At 39.5% G+C, this 27206-nt stretch overlaps 1 protein-coding gene across 7 annotated transcripts in view; it reads right to left on the bottom strand.

Annotated features, from left to right (window-relative positions):
- Window positions 1–27206, bottom strand: part of PTPRE (protein tyrosine phosphatase receptor type E) — a 2530882-nt gene that overhangs the window by 595888 nt on the left and 1907788 nt on the right. For all 7 annotated transcript variants that reach the window (XM_044056172.1, XM_044056175.1, XM_044056171.1 and 4 more), the window contains one exon: window positions 15913–16003. In XM_044056172.1, coding sequence (XP_043912107.1) covers window positions 15913–16003 — 91 coding nt within the window. The remainder of the gene's footprint in view (window positions 1–15912; window positions 16004–27206) is intronic.

Below are 27206 nucleotides of genomic sequence, written 5' to 3' on the forward strand. Positions count from 1 at the left end.
TCAAAGTGACATGTTTGGGGAAAATAAGGTAAAGGAAACTTTCTTGATACAAGCCGTGTCATTTCTCAAAACTAACTGCTGTAAAGAACAATGCTTCTGTTTGCTGTTCTAGGTTGATATTGATTTTAAAAATATTATTACTAGACTGTTTTCTTGACAAAGCATGCAAAGTGTGTTAAGAGGTGGTGAAGACACAAAAGGATATACTGTTTAAGATAAAACTCGCTGAAACGTACCACATTTGGTGGAAAATGTGGGCAAGACTAGTCTAAACATAATAAACTAAATTATTTTTGGATCCTGAATTGCTGTTAGCAAGTGAAGACCCACTGTGAGTTGAATACCCAACCTGTAAAAAGAGAATGTGTTGTGTGCTTCATGAGGAATTGCTATCTTTTTTTGGGAAACTATGAACTATGCCAAGAACCCAAGCAAAGGAAACTTTGGTTACCTCACTTTATTATTACAAAACCAACAAAAAGAAATTAAGCACCTTCTTTCCATAAAGGACTTCTTCAGAACTACTCCACAAATAAATTTCACAGATTAAATACACTTAAAAGTCACATGACTACTGACATCTATTACCATTTAAAGTAGTCAGCCAAAAAACTCATAAATGTAAAAATATAAAAGTGTAACAGTGTGTATTAAATTAAAAACTGCTAAATCAAAAAATATTGCAATAAAACTTTACAAAGTTAAAAATATCACTCCAAACGTTAAAGTTTTAAAACAGGAACAATGGGCAAAGCATCATTAAGCACAGGAAACACTTGTGCATTTAAAACCAGCTGCCACATTAATTCACAGACCATCACATGATCCTCAATAATTTTTCTCCTCATGTCTCTTTGAAGTTGTTCAATAACAAAGTATTTAAACTCATGTAATGCCTATATAAGGCATTAAATTCACTCTTATTATGTTTATCTCTCTCATGCTCATAAATTCTTTTCACCTTCCTGGTTGCTTTGCCTATGTAAAAAGCAGAACACTTTTGGCACTTAGCATAAACAATCCAGCTAGTATCACAATTATATTTTCCTTTTATTTTAACTAAAAGTCCATTCAAATCAAATGAGCTACCAATTAATATACACTTACACGTGGAACAATGGCCACATTTGGACATTTTGTTAACCAAGTCCCCCACCCCATTACTTGGAGCAGACTTTTCCAAAAGATCTTTGAAGCATGTATTCTTCCTCTATACAATTGTTTGCACAGAACCGAACAGCTTCAGAAGCTGCGTGTTAGAAGAAATAATAAACCAATTGTTCTTAATAATGCTTAAAATATCAAATGAATCTAAGGTATAAGTAATAATACAAGGTTTGGAAAAATCCTTGGGGACAACTTCCCCCCTTGCAGATATATCAGATTCATTGTTAACCATATTACCATTATTAACATAGTTTTCATTATTTACAATATCGGATCCCTCAGCTCCCAAGTCTGTTATATTAACCAAAAGGGGTTGATAAATTTTCTTAAATTTTTTTTCAACTACCTCTTCCATAATGGGAGTCAAAAAATGTCAAGGATACGCCCATTTAATGAACATTTCCAACAGTTAGCCCACTTCCCCTTGAAATAACTTATCGGACACCATTCTGGCCAGTCTGACCAGCTGTCCCCTTACCACAGCCTTCCATTGAAACCTGGGTGACAACTTTGGAAATGTAAATAACTGTTAGAGAATGTGTTTTTCTGATGAATGTTAGACTCAAAACAATTTTTGTCATAATTTTTCATAATCTCAAAATCCAAAAATACAATTTTGTTCTTATCAAATGTATGAAGAAATTTCAGGAATGTTATGGTGTTGTTAATGTACTTCAAAAAATCAATCAGCTCAGCCTCATTGTCCCCCCATAAAATAAAGATGTCATCCAAAAAACGGGTATAGAAGGAGAGGCAATCAGAAAATGGGGAATTAAATAAATAGTTTTTCTCACAATAAGCCATAATCAAATTGACAAATATGGAGGCATACTCCATTAGACTATCTGAACAGCTGGCCTTTGAAGTACAAAAAGTTATTACTTAACACTTTCTCCATCACATTAACCAGTACATTAATATGGTCCTGGGACAGGATTTGTAATTCAAATAAAATATCCTCAGACCACCTTAAATCTTCCGTGTGAGAGATGACTGAATATAAATTGCTTACATCTATCGTAACCAATAAATAGTCCTTCCTGAACCGTACTTTAGACAGTTGTGTCCATAAAGATAACCCCCCCCCCACCCTTGTCGGGTTTCATAATTCTCACACTTTTATCATTAACAATGTCCCATAACAATTCCCCTTCTTCATTGCTAAGGTTGTAAGTAGGGTTTTTAACTGGTTGATTCAGAATTCTGCGTATATCTCTTTCACATAGCTGTTCAAACATTGATAAATTGTTGCATGGGGGGGTTAAAAGAACTACACTTTTTAAGACCCATATCATTACTACCTTTAAATCCATCACAACTAATATTTCCAAACCATATTGTCAAGTTGCACTTCCTGACAAAATTTCAAATCTAGCAACGTTTGTCCAATTCTTGCCCTAACCGAAGGGACAAAATTAAATCCCTTAGACAATAAATCAGCATGTTTAAAATCAAAAGGTTTACTAGAAAAATTATATAAAAATAAAGTCAGAGTCTGTATTATATACCTTCGTTAAAATGCCCACATTCAATTGTAGATCATTCAATGTTTCCATCTCGTACCCTTCTTGTTGAAACTCTTCTTCGGTCTGGCACCCTGTTGCTGATTTTCGGACATTATTATGGTTCACCATCATTTTTTGAGCTTGTAACCTCTTGGATCTCCTTACCAAGCCATCTCTTTCTTCTTCGTTAGTTGGAACTGGTGCTGGAGCATGTATGTTGTCTTCCTCTTGCCCCACTGGTTGTTGCCAAGAAACAGGAGAGAGTCCCCCTTGTTTATTGAAAGGGTCTGGATAGGCCCACCCACTTTGATAAGAGGCAGTGACCCTTTGAAATTTCTTCTGTTTCCTAACCAAAATGTCATCACATTCCTTGTCATTTTTAACAAATATATTAGAATAGTTAGTGGAATAATGTTCAAATAAAAAAATCCTCTGTTATTGAACTATTAAGTCTACCCAAATCTAAATAGAGGTTCTCAATCACACTTTCATTGTTTTTAATCAGGCAGCAAACCACTTCACAGTCAGCCTTATTAAAAATGCTGATAAATTTATTATAGTAGTCAGTACCTTTTTCCACCAGATTGGGAAATTTCCAAAAGCGGAGACCTTTTGGAACAAATCTGTTAGCGAGACATTCACGTAACTATGCGTTGTCAAGTTGTAACCTCCTGTACTGATTCAGTTTCAGTTCAAATGCATGCAGTTGTTCAATCAGTGAGTTGCCAGCAGCCCCAGTAGCAGTTCTGTTGTGAACATTCCCACCCCGTAATTCAAACGTATTTATTTTCAAAGAATGAAAATTAAAAAGGTCACCACTCCAATTAGACTCCAGATTACAACTAGAACTTGTTTGGACTAGAGTCCGCTGTGTTAACGGTAACCCCAAACTGCTCTGGCTAGTAGAAATATAGGGTTGAGAATTAGTCATACCACTGTTCCTGTTAGACCACTGTGGATTCATTTGAAGGATAAGTGCGGTAAATCACCTATTGATGCAGTTAAACCAGAAATTAATTCAGCCAGGTCTCCTGAACTGCTTGCTCCAGAAGCCATAACAAAAACACAAACTGGAATCACCAAATGACTTACACCAAGAACCCAAGCAAAGGAAACTTTGGTTACTGCACTTTATTATTACAAAACCAACAAAAAGTAGTTAAGTGCTTTCTTCCCGTAAGGAACTTCTTTAGAACTACTCCACAAATACATTTTTTTAAACTATGAATTATGCTATGACAAATACTAAATGTAAAGGAATGCTTTTGAATCACTATGAGCCTAACAAGAGTCAAATTCATTGACATCTGTGAGTTGAAATAGAGGCAAGGAAGATCACCTCCCAATGAAGTACTGTGAACTGAATTCTTAAATGAATGTTAAACATAGTCATTAGACTTATTTCTTAGTCATACCTGAAGGCAGAAAGAGAGACTGTGAAAGCAAGAGAAACAGACAGAGGCAGTAGCAGAATAAAATAAGTAGATGCTAAACTATGAGCTCTAAGTAGAACAACTATTAAAGCGTAAGAGAACTGTATGGCAGGAAAAGTGACAAAATGATGTGTACTGCTGGATCCATTTAAAAACTGAAATAACTAGTGTTGGATGCACTAACAAAGTGTATGTTGTGAAACTACTGAAAGAAGTTTGTCAGTTTCAGGATATCTGCTTAAATACTGCATAGTAAGTCACTTTAAGGTTGCTGATCAAAGACATTCATAGTGAATGTACTATGCTGCTGAAAGAACTGCATTGAGGAAAATGCTTTTATAGTGCGAAGTATGTGCTTAGGTGTACAGGTTAAAAATCACTGAAACTGGTACTGAGTATTGTTCTGAATTTTCAAATTTCAAAAGTGGTTTATTACATTGTAATTGTAGAACTGAAACCAATGAACTAAGAAGCATTGTGAATTGCAACGCATGTTAATGTGTATTTCCAAAAAGTGAAGCAGTAACTGTTTTAAAAGTGATTGAAACCCTTGTGGCAGTGCAAAGATTATGTCCGTAAATCAACAGTATACTTATTTTTGCAAAACCTAGGATGGTCCAAATAAAAGGTATTACACATCACATCTGTGTTCCAGTATTCTGAGGAAAACTGTTGCACTGACTTTCTGAGAAAGTCAGGTAATTTAAAGTGTTTATGCTAGGATGAACTGAGGAAAAAGCACTGCATTTTTTAAATTCTGAAATGTGTGCAGTAGGAAGTAGGGACTTTGCTGCATGTTTTAACACAGCCTGGATTATAGGTTCATAGGTTCATACTAGGCTATCTGCCCAAGGGCATTTATAAAAATACTTATATCTGGTAGAAAGTCACTCTTTAGCTCTCTGCCGTTTGGATCACTCTGCAGGGCACCAAGTGAGATCTGTGCTGAGTTGGTACAAGCTGGAAGCATGTTTTATAGCATTATATGCTAAAGTCCTACTGAAGCTATAATTTACTGTGTGGTGTTTCTGAAACATTTTAGAATTATTGCCACCCAGAAGTAAATGCAATAATATGTTTGCATTACTTTGTTCTTTGAATAGGAATGATGTACTTCTGAGGAAGTGTTGTGGCATATAAGTGAACTGTGTACTGTAAAAAAGAAGTCCAAGCCAGTACAAGCCTTTTGTAATGAAGGAAAGCTGGTTGTTAGAAAGAAAAAAATTAATGTGAGTGGGAATCTTTACCACCAAATGGAATAACTGACTAACTTAGAAAAACCTTTGAATCATACTAGGTGTTGTCTGTGGAAAAGTGCAAGATTTCATACAGTACTAGATCTTACTAGGTATTGGTAGTGTTGAAGTATGTAATATTTTACCATACTGAATCTTGCCAGTTAAAGAAATTGGCTTTAAAAGGTGGGTAGGAATACGGCTCTGATATCTCAGAGCCAAAGTTTTTGGAACTGAGGTAAACTTGATCAGAGAAGGGGTTGTATAGACTTTGATGACTTCTGTCTGCCGCAATGGTTGACTTGGATCTCAAGACAATAATGCTGCTGCACACTTTGGTAGAGATGCATGTCCTGTTGGATCGGAGGATTCTTGTAGATCCAAGGGAGACTTGCTTCTTGTCAGAGCTGAAGCTTTCATATCAGACACTTTAGGTCTTTTGAGGAGTATTTCTGTGTCACCTGATGTAGCCTCTGGAGAAACAGAGGAGGCACATCTTTATAGGTATTTGGTCATAGAAAGCTTGATGGGGGGGGTGCCCTAGAGGATGGCAGTAACCCTCTTAAAATAAGTTTGTTTCATCTGTCAGAAAGAGCCCAGGGATTAAAGGCTGCACATATATTGCAATCAGCCTGAAGATACCCCGGCCCAAACAGTATTCTCACTTATTGTGGGCATCTGAATTTGGGATCTTATGCCTACAAGAAGTTCACCTCTTAAAACTGATCAATTTCTCTGAAATGGTACACACACACACACACACACACACACACACAAATCTGTGTGAAGATTTGCACTGGTTATTAACTTCTGCTGTTGTGTTTCTTCATGTGGAAAGTAGGGTTGTTGACTGAGCAATACTATATGTAATAGGCATTACAAAGAGCCAGGCACACATCAGAGGTATGGTAACATGGGACCAGTGTACATCAGAGTAGAAAGGTATGGCCTGAATAATGGTGATAGAATGAGGCCTGAAATGCAGACCACTACCCATAAAACTAAGACATACACCTGGAACTATTTTTATATACTTTTTTTATATACTTTATGGGAAATGATAATGATATTGGATTATTTGTGCTCTCTGACCTGCTTATAGTACATTGGATATGCAAAATGCTTCAGGAGAAGACTTTTCGGGATGGCAATAATGTGTTCAGAAGTGATACCCAAAATAACTTGGACAGGGAGTGGGAAACAGTGAATAAAAGATGGAGTAAGGGAATGCACCAGCAGTCACTGGAATAGAAAGCTGCTAAACCTGACAATTGTCACCATTAGGCAACAGCACCTTAAGAGTAGAAATGTAGAACAGGTTATAATAATTTAATAGAAAACCCTATTGTTTTAGCAAGAGAAGACTTTGGAGAACTATGTAATAAAGGGGGTATTGTAGGAGTACAGGGCATTGCTCGTCTGGAAGAGAGGAAGGGGCCCTTCTGCAAAGAAAAGGCCAGAATCCAAAAGATACAGAAACAAAAGAATAATGTATGTCTGTCAAGTGCTGATACTAGCAAACTTACTGACCCAATAGTCTTGGTCATTGTATCAAACTGTCACAGTGCTGTAAGTATTGTAGTTAAGTCTGACTCCATGAAACACTCAAAGAAAGCCTTGACTAAAACCCAAACTATCAAGGATCAATAAGTGGCAGAGATATTGGAAGAGTTGGGCAAGGGAGGGTTGTGTATGACTGATACCTGCATGCCCATCCCCGGGGGATGCTATGATGGTACTGTTCAGAGCTTGGCAACAACAAGGATACAGCCAGCGCAGATGTCATGGGCCTCCGCAAGCTGGTGAGGGTATCTGTCTTTGTGAGTGTGTGTGTATGTGTGTGTGTGTGTGTGTGTGTGTGTGTGTGTGTGTGTGTGTGTGAGACACAGCATGTATGCAAGGATGGGATGTGAGCACAGCAAGTCTTCACAATGACGAAAATAGGCTACATCAGTCACCTTACGAGGAAAGCACTCACCGCCTGCAGATAGATAATGTAGCCACTGTGGGGAGGGAATGACAAACAGTTCCCTGGCCAGGAAATTATTAGAGTCCAGTCATGAAACAGATAGACCTGATCTGGAAGGGGAATCAGACCGTTAGGGTACAGGGATGAGGACATTCTTCAGGCTCCTCAGGACAAGCAGATAATCAATACAGATAAGGGAATAAACTCCATTGTGACAAGCTGGATGATAGCTCATTCCATTTGGTGCTCTTTATAATTGGCAGTCTGAAGGGATGCAAGGTAATGTATGGCACATGGGAGTACACTGCCTGGAAAAAGGTGGTTGATACTTAGCAGGCACAAGTGAAAAACACAGACAAAAGCGTTGCAAGCAAAACCATGTCATAATGCAGAAAAAGTTGTCACACCAATCAAACCACTACAGCTAATCTTTATAGTTAACCCGATATACTGTCACAATTGCTGTCAACATTGGAAGATACACAGTTTACTCTGTATTTTTATGCTAAAAATGGCACATCACATTCATTACTTTGTATTTACACTAGTTTGCTGCCTATGTCCGCAGGCATGGCTTAATAGGGTTTTCAAACCAGCTTGCCATCATTCTTAACGAAGTAATAAGTAAAGAAAAAAAGCATGCAACTTGTAATAAATCTTATGCTTAACTTAATGCTAGCCTAGTTATTTTATGAGATGGCATTCTAGGACAGCGTCATGTCCAGTGCAGTTTGTGCTACAGCCCCTCTATAATACGAATAGTATAGACATCAAAGGAGATCACTATAGAATTGTAGTCACTGAGCTTTCAATATGCACCTCATCACACGTCCATGACTAAACACTACAGTATCACTGTCAGTACTGGTACATTTAATACTTACAGTAACACTCATGGTACTGAACATTGCAGTAGCAATACACTACTAACAGCCTATTCCTTTTTTAACTTGTACTAGATGTACCATGGCATTCTTGTTACTAAAATTACAGTAGAAACAGTACATTACCCTTCAAGCAGCTACTCTGATTTTATCTGTGCTGTATTTGACTACTTATTTTAATTTATTAACTTATTATTTAACATTTGTTAACTAGGAAAGTCCGACTTTGAACAAAGCCAATTTTTGAGCCCCAGGGAGAAATGCTCCAGACTCATACCTTTGTAACATGGGAGGAAACAGGAGCACCCGGAGGAAACCCACATGAATGCAGGCAGGACATGCAGACTCTGCACAGAAGGCACACCAGCCTAGAATCGAGCTGGGGAACATCTTGCTGTGAGGCGACAATGCTACTGCTGCACCATTTCCTTCTGATTTCTTCTCCACTCTGCTGACCTGGACACTCCCCTAGGACACATCGTTCGGCTCATTAATTTTGCAGACTTTACTGAGAAGGTATTTGAAAATCAAACCTGTTTTCTTATTGGTGTACTTTTCTTGCACTCTCATTGAAATCTGCAGGATTTACGATATGTGACCTTCTTGTTGCCATTTCATACCTTGCCTATTAATTTAGACTACAAATTTTTCTTTTAGAACGGATTCTATATTTTTTCTATGGTTATAGATGTTCTCTTCATTTGCCTTACTCATGTTTGTAAACAGAATTCACATCTAGACACTGAACATGTAATGCTATGAGCACAAATTTATATGACTGTAACTCTCTTCTCATGGAATTCATATACTCGCAAGCCTTTTTCAAGCAAAGTTCAACTCATGGACGTAGCCATTTAACAAATTCCAATTCAGTCTTCTTCAGGGTAGTGCTACTTAATGTTAGAAGCTGACAACAAAATACCTAGGCCTGAGGCCTTTCTCCCCTTAAAATCACATTTGCGTAGTTAATGAAACTTGGTTCCATAACAGCAACAGCACACCCTTTATGTCTTGGTACAATCTCTACAATGCCTTCAGATCATTAGAGAGATATATTAGCACATTTATACTTGTTAGACCCAACAATGTTTCTCACCAAGTCTCACAGGATGCCAGTCTGAAGTTCTAAGAGATCCTAGTGGGTCTTTATAAAGTTATCTGTACATTATTGCCAACTATAGATCTCCTTCTATGCTTCCCATGGAACACACAGGTTATCTAAACTAGTTCAAATCCTCTCCATTAAACCCTATATGATTCTACTGGGAGACTTAATTACCCATCAACCAACTGACAAATCCATAGAGCTAGCAGCAAATATGCCAAAGATTTAGCAAATTCTCTTGATCAAATTGTATGCTTTCCTCATTCTTAAACTTGTTTTTGCCATCTGCTCCCCTTCTTGTACTAGTCCCAATGCCACTAATTCTGTGGTTAAGTCAGACCATCCAGCAGTAATGTTCACCCTTAGAACAAGTCTTAATTGTTTTTTTTTTAAATAAACATCTTTATTAAATTATCACATATAACATAGGCAATCATCTCTGGCATATTTTGGAACTTCTCTACAATCATCTATTTTATACTCACTGTTACTCTTCTTAAACCTAAAATGATCATTCCTCCAGACAACGTAATACTTGATATTGTAAAAAAAAAAAATGGATATATGGATTGACATGCTCATCCACCATAAAAATAGTAAATTCAAAAACAAACATGTATGGTAGAATCCCCATGTCAATAAAAGGAAGAAGCTGTTATCCATATTCAATAAATTTTCACATTTATATTATAGATGGGAGGACAACTACATTAGAATTTTAAAAGTAATACACAGCTATGCACCAAACTCATTTCTAATGCAGCTTTACATTCTCCCTGAAACCACTGCAAATATTCTTGTCAGCAGATTCAGCTCTAACTTGCTGCCCTCATCTCCTGCCTAATTATTCCCCAATCAGCCTAGATCAGGTACTGTTAGCTCTCTACAAAGCTAAAAACAATAGCTCTATGGGTCCTGTGCGATTCTGAGGTACTTGTTATAAATGGTTGATCACCACTTAGCTGAACCCCTTATAAACGTCATCTGCCTAGGTTTTTTCCACAGGTTAAATTGCAGATGAATGTGGAACAGCCATTGCTATGCCACTGCACTAGAGAACCTGCATAGCTTACCTCCAGTAAGTACAGACCTGTTGGTCTTACTAGTATTGTCTGCAATGCTTTGGAAAGTACAATTGCTGCTTTAATAAATAACAACATGGGAAGTCTTCAACCCCTTACCAGTCTAGATTCATAAAAGGTAAATCCTGCCACTAACCCTGGTTTATTTCTTTGACAGAGTCAATGAAGCTATCAACAATGGTCTGTTTATCTACAGTGCTTACACGGCCTTTGATATCACCACCCATACAGGTAAGTACCACCCAAGTAGGTATTGTACAGAAACTTTCCCAACTAAACATATAATGTTTTATAATAAATTACCTCACATAATTCCTCACTGTGAATCTAGTGGTAAATTCTTGTTAGAAGAATGTGATTATCAGTGTTCCACAGAGCTCCAACCCAGGCACCCTCCTCTTTGGCATTTAGTTGTACAATGTGAAATCTAACATTGGGTGACTTTGAATGCTGGCATAGAACTTAATTTTCACACTGATTTACCGCAGCAATAAAGCACTTTTTGAGTAGTGGTATAAGTTGTAGCAAGCTGATTGCTAGAAATCTATCAAGTGGTTTTATACAATTTTAAGAGCCAATTTCTTTTTCTTTCTTTTTTTTTTTTGTGTGTTTGCTTGTCAGCTTGGAATTGAAGGGCAGGGCCCAGGGACCTCGTTGGCTCTTGAGTTTTAGGAGCACCAGCCAGATTTTTTTGTGAAATTGCTCTTCAAAGTAGAGTCAAAGGGTGCCAGATTGGGGAACACAACTGGGCACTAAATGAGCCATCTGCGGACACTGCTTTTAAAATTTCCAGGAAAACATCACAGAAGTCGAGAACTTAGACTGTCCTTCTATGGGAGAACAGAAAATATCAATGAATTTTTAATTTTAGGCAAGAACATAAATTAATCATAAGTTCTATTTCATCCTATATTTCTATGTGTATGCTGCTAATTTTAGTCAATGCTTTATATTTAGCATGTTTTAATTCTACTTTTATACATCAGCATTAAAATGGCAAATACAGTGCTAGTCTCTGAAAATCATCAGTATAATCCTCTGAATTTCAAATAATGACAATGGAGTTTATCTGTTCATAATTTAACAGTAAAAAACATTCTCCTAGAACATATGTAGCATTGTTGACCAGAGCCAGTTGTTACTAGGTGGAAAGAACCAGCTGTGAAATTTGGAGCACATACCCATCAAAGTCATAAACCGGCATTTTTTAATGCTAACTATGGTTGAATGGATAATGACAGGAAGAGAAGGAAGGATTTTCTCTAGTCATGCAGGATTTTCTGTCAGGCTCAGTATGGAGGTAGTGTGAAAAGAATTACCTAAACGTAAAGAGCTGACAGCATTTTAACAACCTTGTCTTAGGCTTATCATTTGTAACAGTATGCGGATGCTTTATTTTATCCCCAAACTCAGGGTTTATTTCATCTCTTTATCATATCATGTTACACTTTAGAACAATGGCGACTTCTGCATTCATCACAAAAGGGTTTCAGGAGAAACAAAAAATGGCCAAGTAAAGAGCAAGTTGATTTATCAAGAGCAACACTTCATTCTCAAACACAAATAATTGACTGATAGTAGCAGTGAAACTGTGGTGTGACAAGAGCCATAACTGATAGCAGTAATGTCACATTTATTTATGCTTATTAACTAGTCTTTATTCATTATTTCTTGGCCAACTCTAGTGTGTTTTTTACGCAATTAACAGTACATGGAACGATTCTTAATTTTTTAAGTCTTGGTGTTATTGCAACAATAACAGAGGAAGACTGGAGGGGAATAACTAACAGAAATTGTGAAGCTACAGCACTTTTTCAAAAAACTTAATATTACATAGGTATAGAAAATTATAAAGTGCCAGAAGTAGAACATTATCTAAAATATTTATTAATTATTTGCCATTTGACTTTGATCATCATCATCTTCTTTCGGCTGTTCCCGTTAGGGGTCACCACAGCGGATCATCTGTTTCCATTTCTTCTTGTCCTCTGCATCTTGCTCTGTCACACCATCTGCCTACATGTCCTCTCTCACCACATCCATAAACCTCATCTTAGGCCTTCCTCTTTTCCTCTTACCTGGCAGCTCCATCCTTAGTATCCTTTTCCCAATATACCCAGCATCCCTCCTCAGCACATGTCCAAACCAATGCAATCTCGCCTCTCTTGCTTTGTCTCCAAACTCTGCAACCTGAGCTGACCCTCTAATATACTGATTCATAATCCTGTCCATCCTAGTCACATCCAGTGCAAATCTTAACATCTTTAACTCTGCCACATCCAGCTCTGACTCCTGCCTTTTCGTCAATGCCACCGTCTCCAACCCATATAACATAGCTGGTCTCATATAGACCTTCCCTTTCACTCTTACTGGTACCCGTCTGTCACAAATCACTCCTGACACACTTCTCCACCCATTCCATCCTGCCTGTACTCTCTTCTTCACCTCTCTTCCACACTCACCATTACTCTGAACTGTTGATCCCAAGTACTTAAACTCATCCACCTTTACCAACTCTACTCCCTGCATCCTCACCATTCCTCTACCCTCCCTCATATTTACACACATATATTCTGTTTTAGCCCTGCTGACCTTAATTCCTCTCCTCTTTAAAGCATATCTCCACCTCTCCAGGGTCTCCTCAACCTGGTCCCTACTCTCACTACATATCGCAATGTCATCTGCAAACATCATAGTCCACGGGCCTCCTGTCTGATCTCATCTGTCAACCTGTCCATCACCACTGCAAATAAGAAAGGGCTCAGAGCTGATCCTTGATGTAATCCCACCTCCACCTTAAATGTATCTGTCATTCCCACCGCAGTCCTCACCAATGTCACATTACCCTTGTACATATCCTGTACCACTCTTACATACTTCTCTGCCACTCCCGACTTCCTCATACAGTACCACAACTCCTCTCTAGGCACCCTGTCACAATGCTTTCTCTAAGTCCACAAAGACACAATGCAACTCCTTCTGACCTTCTCTGTATTTCTCCAACAACACTCTCAGTGCAAATATTGCATCTGTAGTGCTCTTTCCTGGCATGAAACCATACTGCTGATCACTAATCATCATCTCCCTTCTTAACCTAGCTTCCACTACTCTTTCCCATAACTTCAAGCTGTGACTGATCAATTTTATCCCTCTGTAGTTACTGCAGCTCTGCACATCACCCTTATTCTTAAAGATAGGTACCAAAACACTTTTTCTCCACTCCTCGGACATCTTCTGACTTTCCAAAATTTCATTAAACAATCTGGTTAAAAATTCCACTGCCATTTCACCTAAACACCTCCATGCTTCCACTGGTATGTCATCTGGGCCAACAGCCTTTCCATTCTTCATCCTCTTCATAGCTGTCCTTACTTCCTCCTTGCTAATCTGTTTCACTTCATGATTCACTATCCCCACATCATCCAACCTTCTTTCTCTCTCATTCTCTTCATTCATCAGCCCTTCAAAGTACTCTTTCCATCTACTCAACACATTCTCCTCACTTGTGAGTACGTTTCCCTCACCATTCTTTATCACCCTTACCTGCTGCACATCTTTCCTAGCTCTGTCCTTCTGTCTAGCCAATCGGTACAGGTCCTTTTCTCCCTCTTTAGTGTCCAATCTCTCATAAAACTCTCCATATGCCTTATCCTTATCCTTAGCCACCTCTCTCTTTGCCATGCGTCTCATCTCCTTATACTCATGTCTACTTTCTTCATCTCTTTGACAATCCCACTTCTTCTTCGCCAGCCTCTTCCTCTGTATACTCTCCTGTACTTCCTCATTTCACCACCAGGTCTCCTTGTCCTCCTTCCTCTGTCCAGATGTCACACCAAGCCCCTTTCTAGCAGTCTCCCTTACTAGATCTTCTGTAGTTACCCAGCTATTCGGTAACTCTTCACTGCCTCCCAGTGCCTGTCTTAACTCTTCTCTGAACTCCACCTCACAATCACCCTTTTTTAACTTCCACCATTTAATCTTTGGCACTGCTTTCACACTCCTCCTCCTCTTCTTGATCACCAACATCATCCTACAGACCTCCATTCTATGCTGCTTAACTACACTTTCCCCTGTCACCACTTTACAGTCTCCAATCTCCTGTGCATCTTCCTCCACTCTTGTATGTCACCCTATGCTCTTCCCTCTTCTTGAAATATGTATTCACCACAGCCATGTCCATCCTTTTCACAAATTCCACAATCATCTGACCTTCTGCATTCCTCTCCTTAACACAATACTTACTTATCACTTCCTCATCCCCTCTGTTCATTTCACCAACATGCCCATTGAGGTCCACTCCAATCACTAGTCTCTCACCCTTGGGTGTAATCACCACCACTTCATCCAACTCACTCCAAAATTTTTCTTTCTCATCCATCACACACCCAACTTGTGGAGCATATGCACTAACAACATTCATCATTACACCATCAATTTCAAGCTTCATAAACATCACTCTATCAGACACTCTCTTCACCTCCAAAACACTTTTGGCATACTGTTCCTTTAAGATAACCCCTACCCCATTTCTCCTGCCATCCACACCATGATAGAACAATTTGAACCCACCTCCTATACACCTGGCCTTACTTCCCTTCCATCTGGTCTCTTGCACACACAATATATCAACCTTCCTTCTCTCCATCATATCGGCTAGCTCTCTCTCCCTATACCAGTCATACTGCCAACATTCAAAGTTCCTACTCTCACTACTACACTCCTAACCTTCCTCCTCTCTTCCGGCCTTCAGGCATGCCTTCCCCGTCCTCTTCTCATTCGGCCAACAGTAGCCCAATTTCTGCCAGCACCCTGTTGGCTAACAGTACTGGTGGCGGTCGTTGTTAACCCGGGCCACGACTGACCCAGTATGGAAATATCAAATGTTCTCCGCATAAGTAATTTGGCAGAGGTTTTACCCTGGATGCCCTTCCTGATGCAACCCTCCCCATTTATCCGGGCTTGGGACCGACACAAAGAAATGCACTGGCTTGTGCATTGACTTTGATAAGTTTTACTAATGTGGAAAGTTTTGGCCACTGAAATATTAAAAGCTGTCCTGACAGTATCAGCTGATAGCACCATAATGTAGTATAGTAAATGAAGAGGTCATTAAGTGTGGCACAATTTTACAGTTTTTGCAGATTTAAATCACATAATACATTTACCACCTTCTCAAATGACAAAAGTGGGACATTTTTATGGAAATGCAAAAGTACACTGTTGTAGTACTTGATTTGTTTCTGTTATTTTGTATAACACTGAGTTATATACAGCTATTAGTAGAAAAGTAGGAAATGATTTTTGTCAAAAACTCTCAGGATATTAGTTAATTTTTCATTTTATCAAAGGATGCAACTCCTAAATACGGACTGTTATGTCTAAAGAAGGACAGGTAGTAACCCAATTGAATAAGTTTTTATTTTCTGGCATACATACCACCAGTTCATACATGTAACACTGTCCCATGAAATTATGAAATTAAATACACATCATATCTTTTTTTTTATTCTAAAAAGAAGTCTACGATCTTACATGGCAAGATGTTTGGATATCGATTCTTCTCTTTGTTCTCTTCTTGATTTGCTGCTTCAAAAGTGCCTTGTAGGAATCCAGAAGGTAATGCCTGCAGTGAAATAATAAACTTGGTGAATTACTGTCCATAATTTAAGTCATTTTAGCATTAGCATGCAGTGATACAAATTCTGCAAAAAGTCTATTATGTGACTCCCACATGACCTTTACCTGAAAATCTTATGGGGCGCGATCTTTAGCCCCGCAAAAAGACAAACCAGTTTCTGCAGAATGGCAAGTCTCCATACCCCCCCCCCCCCAAAATGGAAAGCTTTAGACCCAACACCCTTAGTTATGCATACTAAATCGATGGTTACAGATTGATGGAGAAAACTGAAATTTGAAAAAAAAAATAGATTGAATTATTTCTGCTGCTGTTGTAATAGAAACTGGGCAAGCAATGGTTTCTTATGAAGAAAGGAAATCAGGAAGTTGTAAGTTATCCAGGCATATTTGAAACACAGCAGCCTAACCCACTTCACCCTTTGACATCTGTATGGATTCAATTGCTACATGTTATGAAATGTGATGCAGCACTTTACAGTCTGTGCTTTCCTCTGAGTACAGTCCTCCTCCTACCTTACTAGGCAGTACAGTGTGGAACCCTGCAGATATAAGCACAGACCAGAGTAAAGCATGTGTGTCCATTGCCTTCTGTATTCTGCAACCACTTCTGTTAGCTACTAGTTAACCTAATATAATTAGTATTCTGTAATCTGCCTGTTGCATACCAGCTCACCATCAAGTCACCTTATTCTGAGACCACGTATCTGCAGGCCACTTCCTCACCATGTGCTGCTTGCCTATTAGAACTAGGTACCTTGAGGCAGTGTTCTAACTTGTTAATGCTCACTGACAACTATTTACTGCTGCCTTACCTTCAGCCTGTGTGTGAGAGGTAAAGATACCAACTTATGCTGGAGGTAGCCAGGCATCTAGACATATACACAGCAAACACGTCACTGTCCAAAAACATCTTGCACCTGCATACCATTCATCCATAAAGAAGCCTTCTTATGTTTAGGTACGTGAGAAATCTCTTCTCCAGATCAAAGGCCTCAGAGGCATAAGCTTTAATATCAAAATGTCTCAGCAGCATGTATACATAGTAAATAAACATAACAGAACTAAATTGTAAACAGGTTGGTTTAACAAGACAGTGACCAGGTATTTGCAATACAATGCAGTGAGGCCTCGGAGATCTTAACTGTTCCAGGCCTATTACTTGATAGGGTATCTTCAGTATGGAATCCATATACCTTCATTATGTCCATGTCTATTTTCATCAGTATCAATGGTTTGTTGCACATCTCAAAGGCATACTGACAAGTGGACTGGTAATCTCCATAAGCAATGTTTATGTTATACAAGTGTGTGTGTGTGTGTGTGTGTGTGTGTGTGTGTGTGTGTGTGTGTATGTCTCAGTGTGTAAACACCTTTGATGGACTGGTGTTCCATTCAGGACTGATATGTTGCTTTTTGCCCACTGCATACTGCAATAGCCACTGGCTCCACAATGACATGAACTGGATAAAGCGGATATTGGAAAGGATGGATGGGTAGAATACAACAACAACAGAACAACACTTAAGGAGTATGTGCTCTTCCAGTATTGCAGTCTCTGTGTTTGTCTGACTGTTATTTCAACTTTTGTTTCTTTACAAATATGCTCTAGGGTTATGAGAGATAAAGGTTAGACTGGATCAACCAACTAAACCTGTTAAAAACAAGCAAACAAATAAAATAAATACAATTCTGGTCACATGCATGTTTAACTACTGTTAACCTCTGCAGCTGATTATCCCATATGAGCACAGTTCATCAATATGGAAGGTGTACTCTTGTTAGAGGAGTGTTGATCTGGCCTTCATAGTTCTCCCAGCATTGCCGCTGTATGATCTTATTCAGCTAGAAGTCAGATGAAATGATTAAGATTCTTCCTCATGAAGGGGAGTCTTTGCTACAGGTTGAGCTTTTCCTTCTCCTAATTGAATTTCAAGGACCTAGATCTATTTACAGATCCAGGATTCATTAATATAGGTTCATAGGTTGGTACTGGGCTATCTGCCCGAAGGCATATATTAGCCCAGCCACGTTGTGCGGTATTCACCGCCCCTTTAGTAGTTCCCTAGACCCTTGTACTAGCAGCTAGTACCCTTGGCCCCTATCTAGTAGTGCTGTTGGTGTGAACCCCGGTGTGAACTTTCTGTTACCCATCCACTCATCAAGGTTCCTCTTGAAGAGTGATAGTGAGGGGCTCTGTCTTATGTAGATCGGGACCCTGTTCCATAGTAAGGAAGTCTCTGAAGGAATCTATCCCTCCAGCATGTTTTATTCATTGTTGTGTTGAGGTTTATATCCCTAGAGCGTGTAGCTCGAGTAGATTTGGTTTTGCTAAGATGGAGCATGTTCAACAATTCTGGGTTGGACATGGCTCTGTACATTAGACAGAGATTGCCTCTGAGAAAGTGGTATGCAACAGAGAACAGTCTTAGCTTTTTCAATCGTGCTGCATAGGGCAACTCTTTGAGGCCAGTAATCCTCTTGGTTAGGTACCTTTGTGGTCTCTCCAGCTGATGGAGATGTCTAGCCAGGTACATTCCAATTGGTGCATTGTACTCAATAATGGGTCTGATGAGGGAAGAGTAGAGGGGCACCATTACATCCTTAGATCTTGATGCGAACCCTTTTGTGATCAGATGGGTCAGATAGAAGGATTTTCTAACAACTTTGGCAACATGGTTATCAAAGGAAAGCTGACTATCTACTTGGGTCCCTAGATCCCTTATTTCTTCTTCAGATTTCAGGGGATTACCTCCTATGTTGTAGTTTGTGGTTACTCTGTTTTTTCCAAAGGGGATTACTACGCATTTTTTTGCATTTAGCTTGAGACCATGGCTTTGACACCATGCATCAGTCTCATTTAGGCCCTTCTGGAGGATCTCCATGTCAGCTGGAGACTCTATTATAGCACCCAGTTTGCAGTCGTCCGCAAACTTAGTCAGCCACAGCCCTTCCATGCTTTCCTGTACTTCTGAGAAGTATATGCCAAACAGGAGGGGCCCCAGGACAGAACCCTGAGGCATACCACTCGTTACTGGTCTGGATTCGGACATAGATCCCACTACTCTTACTTTATGGGATCTGTCTGAGAGCCAGTTTGCGATCCATCTTGTGACGTAAGGGTTTATTGCCCAGGCTGGTGAGCTTACCAATAATACCTGAATGGGGAATGGTGTCAAATGCTTTAACAAGGTCAAGGTAAGCCGTGTGTACCTCCTTTCCCTTATCTATAGCCTGAGTAACTGTCTCAAAGAAATCCACCCTTGACGAAGCCGAACTGTGGGGTCCAGCGACTGGAGGTTCCCAATCTCTCCATTTATGAGTTCTGTAATGATTCGCTCCATAGCCTTACAGATCAGACTGGTCAGGCTTATTGGCCGGTAGTTCCCAGGGTCAGTTGTGGCCCCACCCTTGTGTAGCGGGATTACCATTGCCGTGCGCCATTCTATGGGCACATATCTTGTGGAGAGGCTGAGACTGAACAGGGTATTAAGATGCAGGGTTAATTCCTTTTGGAGCTCGCGTATGACACAGCCTGGGACACCATCTGGTCCCAAGGAGGCAGTGCTTTTAGCTTTAGATAGAGCCTTGTTAACCGACGTATCAGTAATAATTGGACTTACACAATCCCCTAGAATGGTACTAGGCCCTGTAGGTGGTGAGGGGGGGAGAAATTTGCACTGAACCTGTCAGCCAAGATGTTGGCAATGTCAGAAGGGTCAGTATATTTTGTTCCATTTTGACCTGGTACTTTGTGCTTCCATGCAATATTCAGAAGGGACAATAAAAAACATTGTTTTCAATGAATACCAAAGCATGATCAAATTAAATTACATCTTTATGTGGGATTATTTTGAATCTGCATTGCAATACTGTGGAATCTTCTCCAAATTATGGTTCCAGAGAGACACTTGCAGAATATCATCTATAAATACTGAACAGACAGTTCAGGAACTAAAACTGCTGTACTATATTAAAACTGGTAAGATTCTTGTATTGATGTCCAAACAGGAATGTTGCCATTTAATTTCTCTCTCTCTCTTTCTGAAGTGACATTCGCTGACATGGTCATTTATTCTGACATTTTACCACAACTGAGTTGAAAGGCTTTATGCTGGCTCATACTTGGTTACATCTTTCGTCAGACCTAGAGGTAGTCATATATAATAAGGAGGAAAGATGTGACAGGTGTACTTCTGACAATAACCTCTGTAATAGTCATTACTTAGTCCAAGTATGACAAAAATACCACTAAACAAAAGGAATTTGTGGATTTGTACTTACATTAAAACATCTCAATATGACTGTCGTCAAATGTCATGTCAATGGTAAAACTGGAACACACAAGTGGGAGTAATGATGCATTAATAATATATCTCTATTAATGTTGCTTGTATGTTTTTACATTTGCTATTCTATCAGTGCATCTTCTATACCTTTGTGATAAAATATTTATGTCTTCTTTATGACTATGCCTTAGGCTGCTCTAGAAAATGGTCTGCTTATTTCCAGAGACTTCACAAATATTTGGCTTGAATTCAGCACAGATAAGTACTTTAAAATGATTCTTTGCACTTTTGTAAGATATTTATGAGTACAGCTGCTGTATTTTCAAATTATTACTCTATTTGTCTGCCCTTTATCACTGTAACGGTCCATGCCTTTCACTAACCTTGCCGTTAGTTTCTCTCCATTGCAGTCATTTTAAAAGTGTATGTTTCTAGTTAGTTTGCTTAATTGCTCTGTTTGAATTCATTTTAGGTGAACAGTAGTGTGTTTTTTCATTAAGAAGGCCTGGGACTGCTTTTCTAGTGGAAGGAGGAGGAGGCGTGTTCTGTCTGAGCTTGGGATGACACAGGAAGGCTTTAAATGAGACTGATTGGTCAGAGGGCTAGTTGCTTTGTTTGCCTCTATTAGTTTGGCATGGTTGCAGAATACTGCTCATTGCCCAGCAGAAGTTAACAGTACCCTGTATATATGCAGGCACACAGATTTGAAAATTTACATATAAAACTACCCCTGAAATTTCCACAGTACTTAGTTGTTCAACTATTTTGTGCGCTGAGGAGCACTCTCCACAAATTTGGGCTTAAATGGTCCTGATTGTAGTCTATACTCCTACAGCAGCCAAGTTAGCCAGCTAAAAACTTGTACTGTACAACCCTTTGTATAACAAGAAATAAGGATCTATAGTCATGGACATGAACTTCCCTGCTATTCCTGCAGCCATCCTGGTGGATATGGGCATTCTGAGAGATGTAGCAATTGCTTCATTTTTACTGACAACCACTCAATTCTTAAACAAACTAATACAGCGTATGTGAGAAATGTAGTTACATAATATCAGTGGAGGCAAGGCTCTCACATACAAGCACTTATAACAAACAGGTTATCAGTATCACAGACACTACACCCACCTCATGCAGTACGGACCAGACACACGGACTTGCATATGCTGAGGCTCATAAATGTAATCTTCCTAAAGAAAGACTTCCCAGACATTGCAAAAAAGTATCCTCAGCAACTACAAGAGCATTTCACAAATGTCGGGCGGCACGATGCCAGGGCACTTCTATGGGGTAGGTTTGTAAAGGCTCCAGGGCCATTAGCCTAGTTCACACCTATGAACCTATGAACACAATCAGTACCTAGCATGACACAAATGTCCACATCCCACTGTGTCTCAGTTTCTAAGTCCATAAGGCACATCACCACACAACCCAATATTTTGGTCAAAGGAGACTCCATTGAGAGAGAGCTATCCCACTCACCAGACCAAGTAAGGATGGAGTCACAGTCAGCTGTCTGTTAGGGACCAGAATGCATCAGACCGTGCACGCACTTAGGTCATCAAACCACAAGTACCAGTATGATTCAATCATAGTCCATGTGGGCATAAACCAGGGCCGGCCTTAGCTGATATGGTGCCCTAGGTGAAGTAGTGCTCCAGTGCCCCTTAAGTCCCACCCACGTCATACTCATGAAACACCCCTATGAGCCATGTCCACAGGTAGGTCACTCCCCAAAAAAGCCACTTCAGTCATTCACTTCCCAAGAAAACCAGTCCAGTTATTTCCTTTAATTATTTAAATGCATAGAAGAAAGGATACCTTGTAATGTAGTTTAAACGGCAAGTGAAGATGGAAATTTCCTTTAATAAACCTGCTTTATCTGTTGCTCCTTCACACATACTTTACTATGAAAGTCATGCCTTCAGAAAATAGAAGCTTATGTGCCTTGGTTCAAAGGGTTGCTTAGGTTAATCTAAACAGTTTAATTTACTCTGGGTAGGCGAGCAAACCTTACAGCTCAGGAAAGTAGAATAGCAACTTCTCTCCTCCCTGTGTACAGAAGCTTAAGCTAAAATAGGACAAACACAGATAGCCATTTGATAAACAATTCAATCTTGCAATGAAAACAGGCGTAGCATGAAGAATAAAATTATCTGCCACTAAAATTGCATGAAAACCCATATTTATAGAAAATGCATCTGGTCAGTGGAGGATTAAGTTTACATTTGAGCTGTTTTCAAAACAGACTCCTTGCACACATTTTTATATATCATTATATGTTACATTGGGTCCATATGACTACATCGACAAGTCATAACATCGACATTCAGTACACCGACACGAAATCACCGACAGATTAAATAACCGAAATCCCACTTCACATTCACAGTTCAACAAACAAAAGCTCAGGTAGGGTGAAGTGTGGAAAGTGTGGAGCTTGGGCTGTGGGGGTGGGTGGTAAGGGGTGTAGGGGGTTAGGTGGTGTGGTGGTGTCAGGTGTGTCGGAGGGTGGGCTAGTGGTGGGTAGTTAGGTGTTAGGGTGTGTTAGGGTGGGGGTGTGTGGACCTTGGGCTGTCGGAGGTTTAGTTTAGGGGTTTAGGCTATGTTGTGTAGTGTGTGCTATGTAGTGTGTTGTGTGTGTTGAGAGAGTTTGTTTAGTAGTTAGGCAGTGGAAGTGGTTGCTGGTTGGGGCATTTTTGTACTTGTGACTTCTAACTTGTGATTTCGATTTAATCGGTTCGGTTTTTTAAATTCGGTCGGATTTCTGTCGATGTTATGACCTGTCGATGTAGACATATGGATGTGATCATATATGGATCCGTTACATTATACACGTACTCTTTGGTTAAAATAAGTAAATAAATAGGGAACAACACAATTTGCAACTTCAAAAAAGTAATCAGATTAGTAATACTTGCCACAAATAACTGTCCAGTCATTTTTTTATAAAGTGTGACCTGTCAGAAATAACCAAATTCACACCATTGGCAGAAACAAGTTTCATTTGCAGACCCACAAACACCACAGATGGCCCATCAGATGATCAACTACAGCAAGTTCACCCAAACCATGAGATGCATCCAAAATTGTATATAAAGATCTGGAGATTACTAAAAGACCAAATATTTGTAGTAAATGATTCCACATTCTTGATATTCCTTAGTTACAAACCTATCCCCAATAGTAATATTATTTCACGACTATTTACAGAACCATACTATACAATCTAGAAATAGAATGACTGGAAGTCAATTTAAATGACAAGATTTAAAACAAAACTCTTTCAAAGCCTCCAAACTTACTATACTGTCTAGCTTCCAAAATGCCTTAACTGTTCATGCTACTCAAAGATTCCTCCTTTGCCAAACTATAGTATTCCTGGTAAAGACAAGCATTAATTTTGTTAGCAAGGTGTGTCTGGTAGTTTGTAGTCTAGAGTTTGATTTCATCAATGACAGCAGTGGCTAAATTCCCAGCACCTCCCTTGGGCCGCCTGCCTGCCTCATATAACCTGCAAAAGAAGGTGCAGTTTGACTTGCCGTACTTGCGGGGAAGGGGTTTACTTACTGGAGGAGCCAGGTTAGGGAGTGGGAGGGAGGGGTTTATGTGAGCTCACCAATCCCAGATGAAGGGACTGGTGTTATGCTTACAGCCAAAGTGCACCCCAGTGAACCCTGTAGCATGTGTCTTTGGCTGAAGGCAGATTTTAATTCATTTATTCATTCATTCAATAGCTGAGAGTGAGAACAGGTTGATGCTGTGGGTAGTGATGTTTTCAATTAATATATTCACTCTGCCCAGTTAGGGCTTTCCCTTTCTGTGCATACCTATAAATCCCCCTACCCTAGGTGCATTCATGATTACATGAAGACTGCTTTCAGCTTTCATCCACCTTAAAGGAAGACTGGCAGTCTTACAGGTCACAGACTGCCAAGATCATTCTCTCCCTGGACAGTGAGGCCCACCCTCATCAGGATTCAACCAGGGATGACTGGGAATAAGGGGAACATAGCAATGATAAGAGGGATACCAAAAATAACTCATTAGCATATTTGGACACTGGCTTGTTGAATGCTATCTCCACAGAACTGGGGACAGGAAAAGCACTATAAAATACACACTACCAACAGCAGTGATGCAGTTATTGTTTTATTTATTCTTCTTTTTATATTTACAGTGATTGGTGGGATTATGTGGCTGTGAATAACAGCAGCAAATTAAAATACCAGTATTTGCATTCCTTACTTTAACTATAATAAGATCTGTGCTTAAGTGGAACCCACTTTAAGACAAATATTTGGCCTAAAATTCTTGCATAATACATAAGTATAACTGGTAATTACTTCATACTAATCTGATGTAGACTACATTTTTATTATAATAATACAACTGTGATATCCTGGCTCCTGATACAATTACAGTAAAATTATTTGGCGAAACGTATTGAGACCCAGTAGGAAAATAAATTATCTCTCAGATTCTAGATATTTTACACAAAAAAAAACATGCTTCTCTCACTACTACTTAAGCAATAACCCACTCCTGGGTGTGGGTAATGCTGGATTTACCCACGGTTGGTGTAGTTTGGTCACGAGGGCAAAGCCCGAGTGGCCAAACAAAGACAAACGTGGGTAAAGCCAGCATTACCCACACCCAGAAGTGGGTTATTGCTATTATACAATGACATTCCCCAGGATTTACTAATCTTCTGTGTAAGACTAGATAAGTCTTACACGGAAACGCCAGTCTAAGAGTATGAAGGCAGCTTGCCATGCATGTTAATGAGGGTGCACTGCCTCAACTCTAAAGCTAACACGGAGCATGGACAAGTGTAGGGGGCATGTCGGACTGCCGAGCAGTCCAAAAATCCACGCCCAAGCACTGACAAAACCCAAGAAATGTCGAGTTACATGAGCGAGTCCGCTCACATGTGTACATTGTAACACTACACTCCCCCATATGTTAAACCTTGTACAAATTTAAAAATTAAAAGAAATGTATTTATTTATTTATTTGTTTTATTTCTGATATAGCTGCCCGTATATGCGTGGGATTGCCCATTGCTTAGCTACAGTTAGCAGCTTAGACTCCGAAGAGGATAATAATAAAAAAATATGCAGATTAAGTAAAATAGTGATAGCGTAGTGGTAAGAGCCTTTGCACAAAGAGGAGGCATTCCCGGTTTGAGTACCACTACTGCACATTCCATTTTGTGTTGGAAATCTGTATACAAAAATATTTCCTGACATTTATCATGTATAAGTTTTGTAAAAAGCATTCAAATGTTATACTTGGTAGTGAACAAATTATATATATATATATATATATATATATATATATATATATATATATATATGAAGGTGAAAAGGTTATGCATTCTGAGGCATGAGTAACTTATTTTAAGCAATATAAAGCACTGCTAAGCACATTTTAGCAGTATTTAGCATATTTAAAACCAATCACGCGTAGCTGAGCAGCGCATTAACAAATGCAATGTATTTGAGCGTAGCTGCACACCGCACTAACCAGTGCAAATACAACGTATTTGAGTGTAGCTGCGCACCACGCTAACTAGCACAACATTGGGCACCGTCGGGCAACATCGATCAACATTGGGCAAAGTTGAGCAAAGTTGGCTAAACACGGCCACACCTCCTTTACTGTACCTTAACCATTCATGTCTGGCCAGTAGGAAAATAAAAAGCAATGACAGGGCTTGAACTCAGGATACTGTGCATTATAGTCACAGTACATAACCACTAAGCCATGACAGCATTTCATAACCATGCACTTTCAACAGACACATATCTATCAAAGGAATATTAAACATTGCTAACATCAGGGTTGGGAGGGTGGCCTAATGGTTAAGGTGTTTGCCTTACAAGCACAAGGTGCAGGGTTTGAGTCTCACAAGGGATAATTGGCTAGGTTTAAAAAGGCTCACAAGAGCAGTTAGCTTAGTACTAATCTATGAATCTATGAATCTATGAATCAGCTAAGCAGGTGTGCCTACAGCTAAGTTTTTTCAAAACTGGCCAATCACAAATAAGTGTGGGAAATGAGGCATATTTAAGCTCCACAGGTGGGAATACTTGCCATAACTGGTTGTAGCTCCCTTCTGCAGTCAGCATGGCCGGTGTTGGAGAAGGCACTCGATTTCTAGTGCACCACTGGGGCATTGAGGAAACCAAGGTAATGATTTGGCTCCTTGTCCACAATCATGAGGAAAGACTCCTGCGGGGCCAGTACCAGGGCACCCAATATAAAACAGAGGCCTGGAACAGTCTAGCTCATGATCTCACCAGTGCCACTGGCGTTCCTCGGACTGGTGAGAAGGTCAGGCACCATTACTCTGACCTGAAGCGACGTAAGGAGGATCAACTTGACCAGTGGATCCAGGAGTCCCGTGCGATGCCTAATGCCCCAGTACTGAGTAAGTAACCATTGTATTAAGTATTTAAGAATTGGTATTCTTGTCTATACTATGGATAGGTATGTCCCAATATCACTGCATTTACTTCACAGCTGCAGGTGTCCGGGCTATGAATCAGCAAGCCTATGAAGATAGGTTACAAAGGCTGTGTCATCAGGCAGGTTAGTAATTATTCTACAAGTACTGTTATATAAAATAAATGAGAGAGCCTTCAAAAAGTGTTTTAACTCAATAAATAAGGTGTAATAATCCTTTAATAAAAGTATAATTCCTGGAGTGCGTCTGTGTCATTTTCTTTGATATGTTGTTGTATTTTACAAATAGTACTGTTGTATTAAGCAGTGTTAACCCACACTTGGATAGGCCCACATAATGTGGATGAAGGGAGTGCAGTAGCTTTTATGCATATTTACAGCCCTCAACTGTTGGTTCATGCCCAGCATGTACAGGTTAATCTGGCACATGAG

Source organism: Protopterus annectens, chromosome 14.part0 (assembly GCF_019279795.1).
Source record: "Protopterus annectens isolate FY-2018-M chromosome 14.part0, PAN1.0, whole genome shotgun sequence".
NCBI classification, from domain to species: domain Eukaryota; kingdom Metazoa; phylum Chordata; order Ceratodontiformes; family Protopteridae; genus Protopterus; species Protopterus annectens.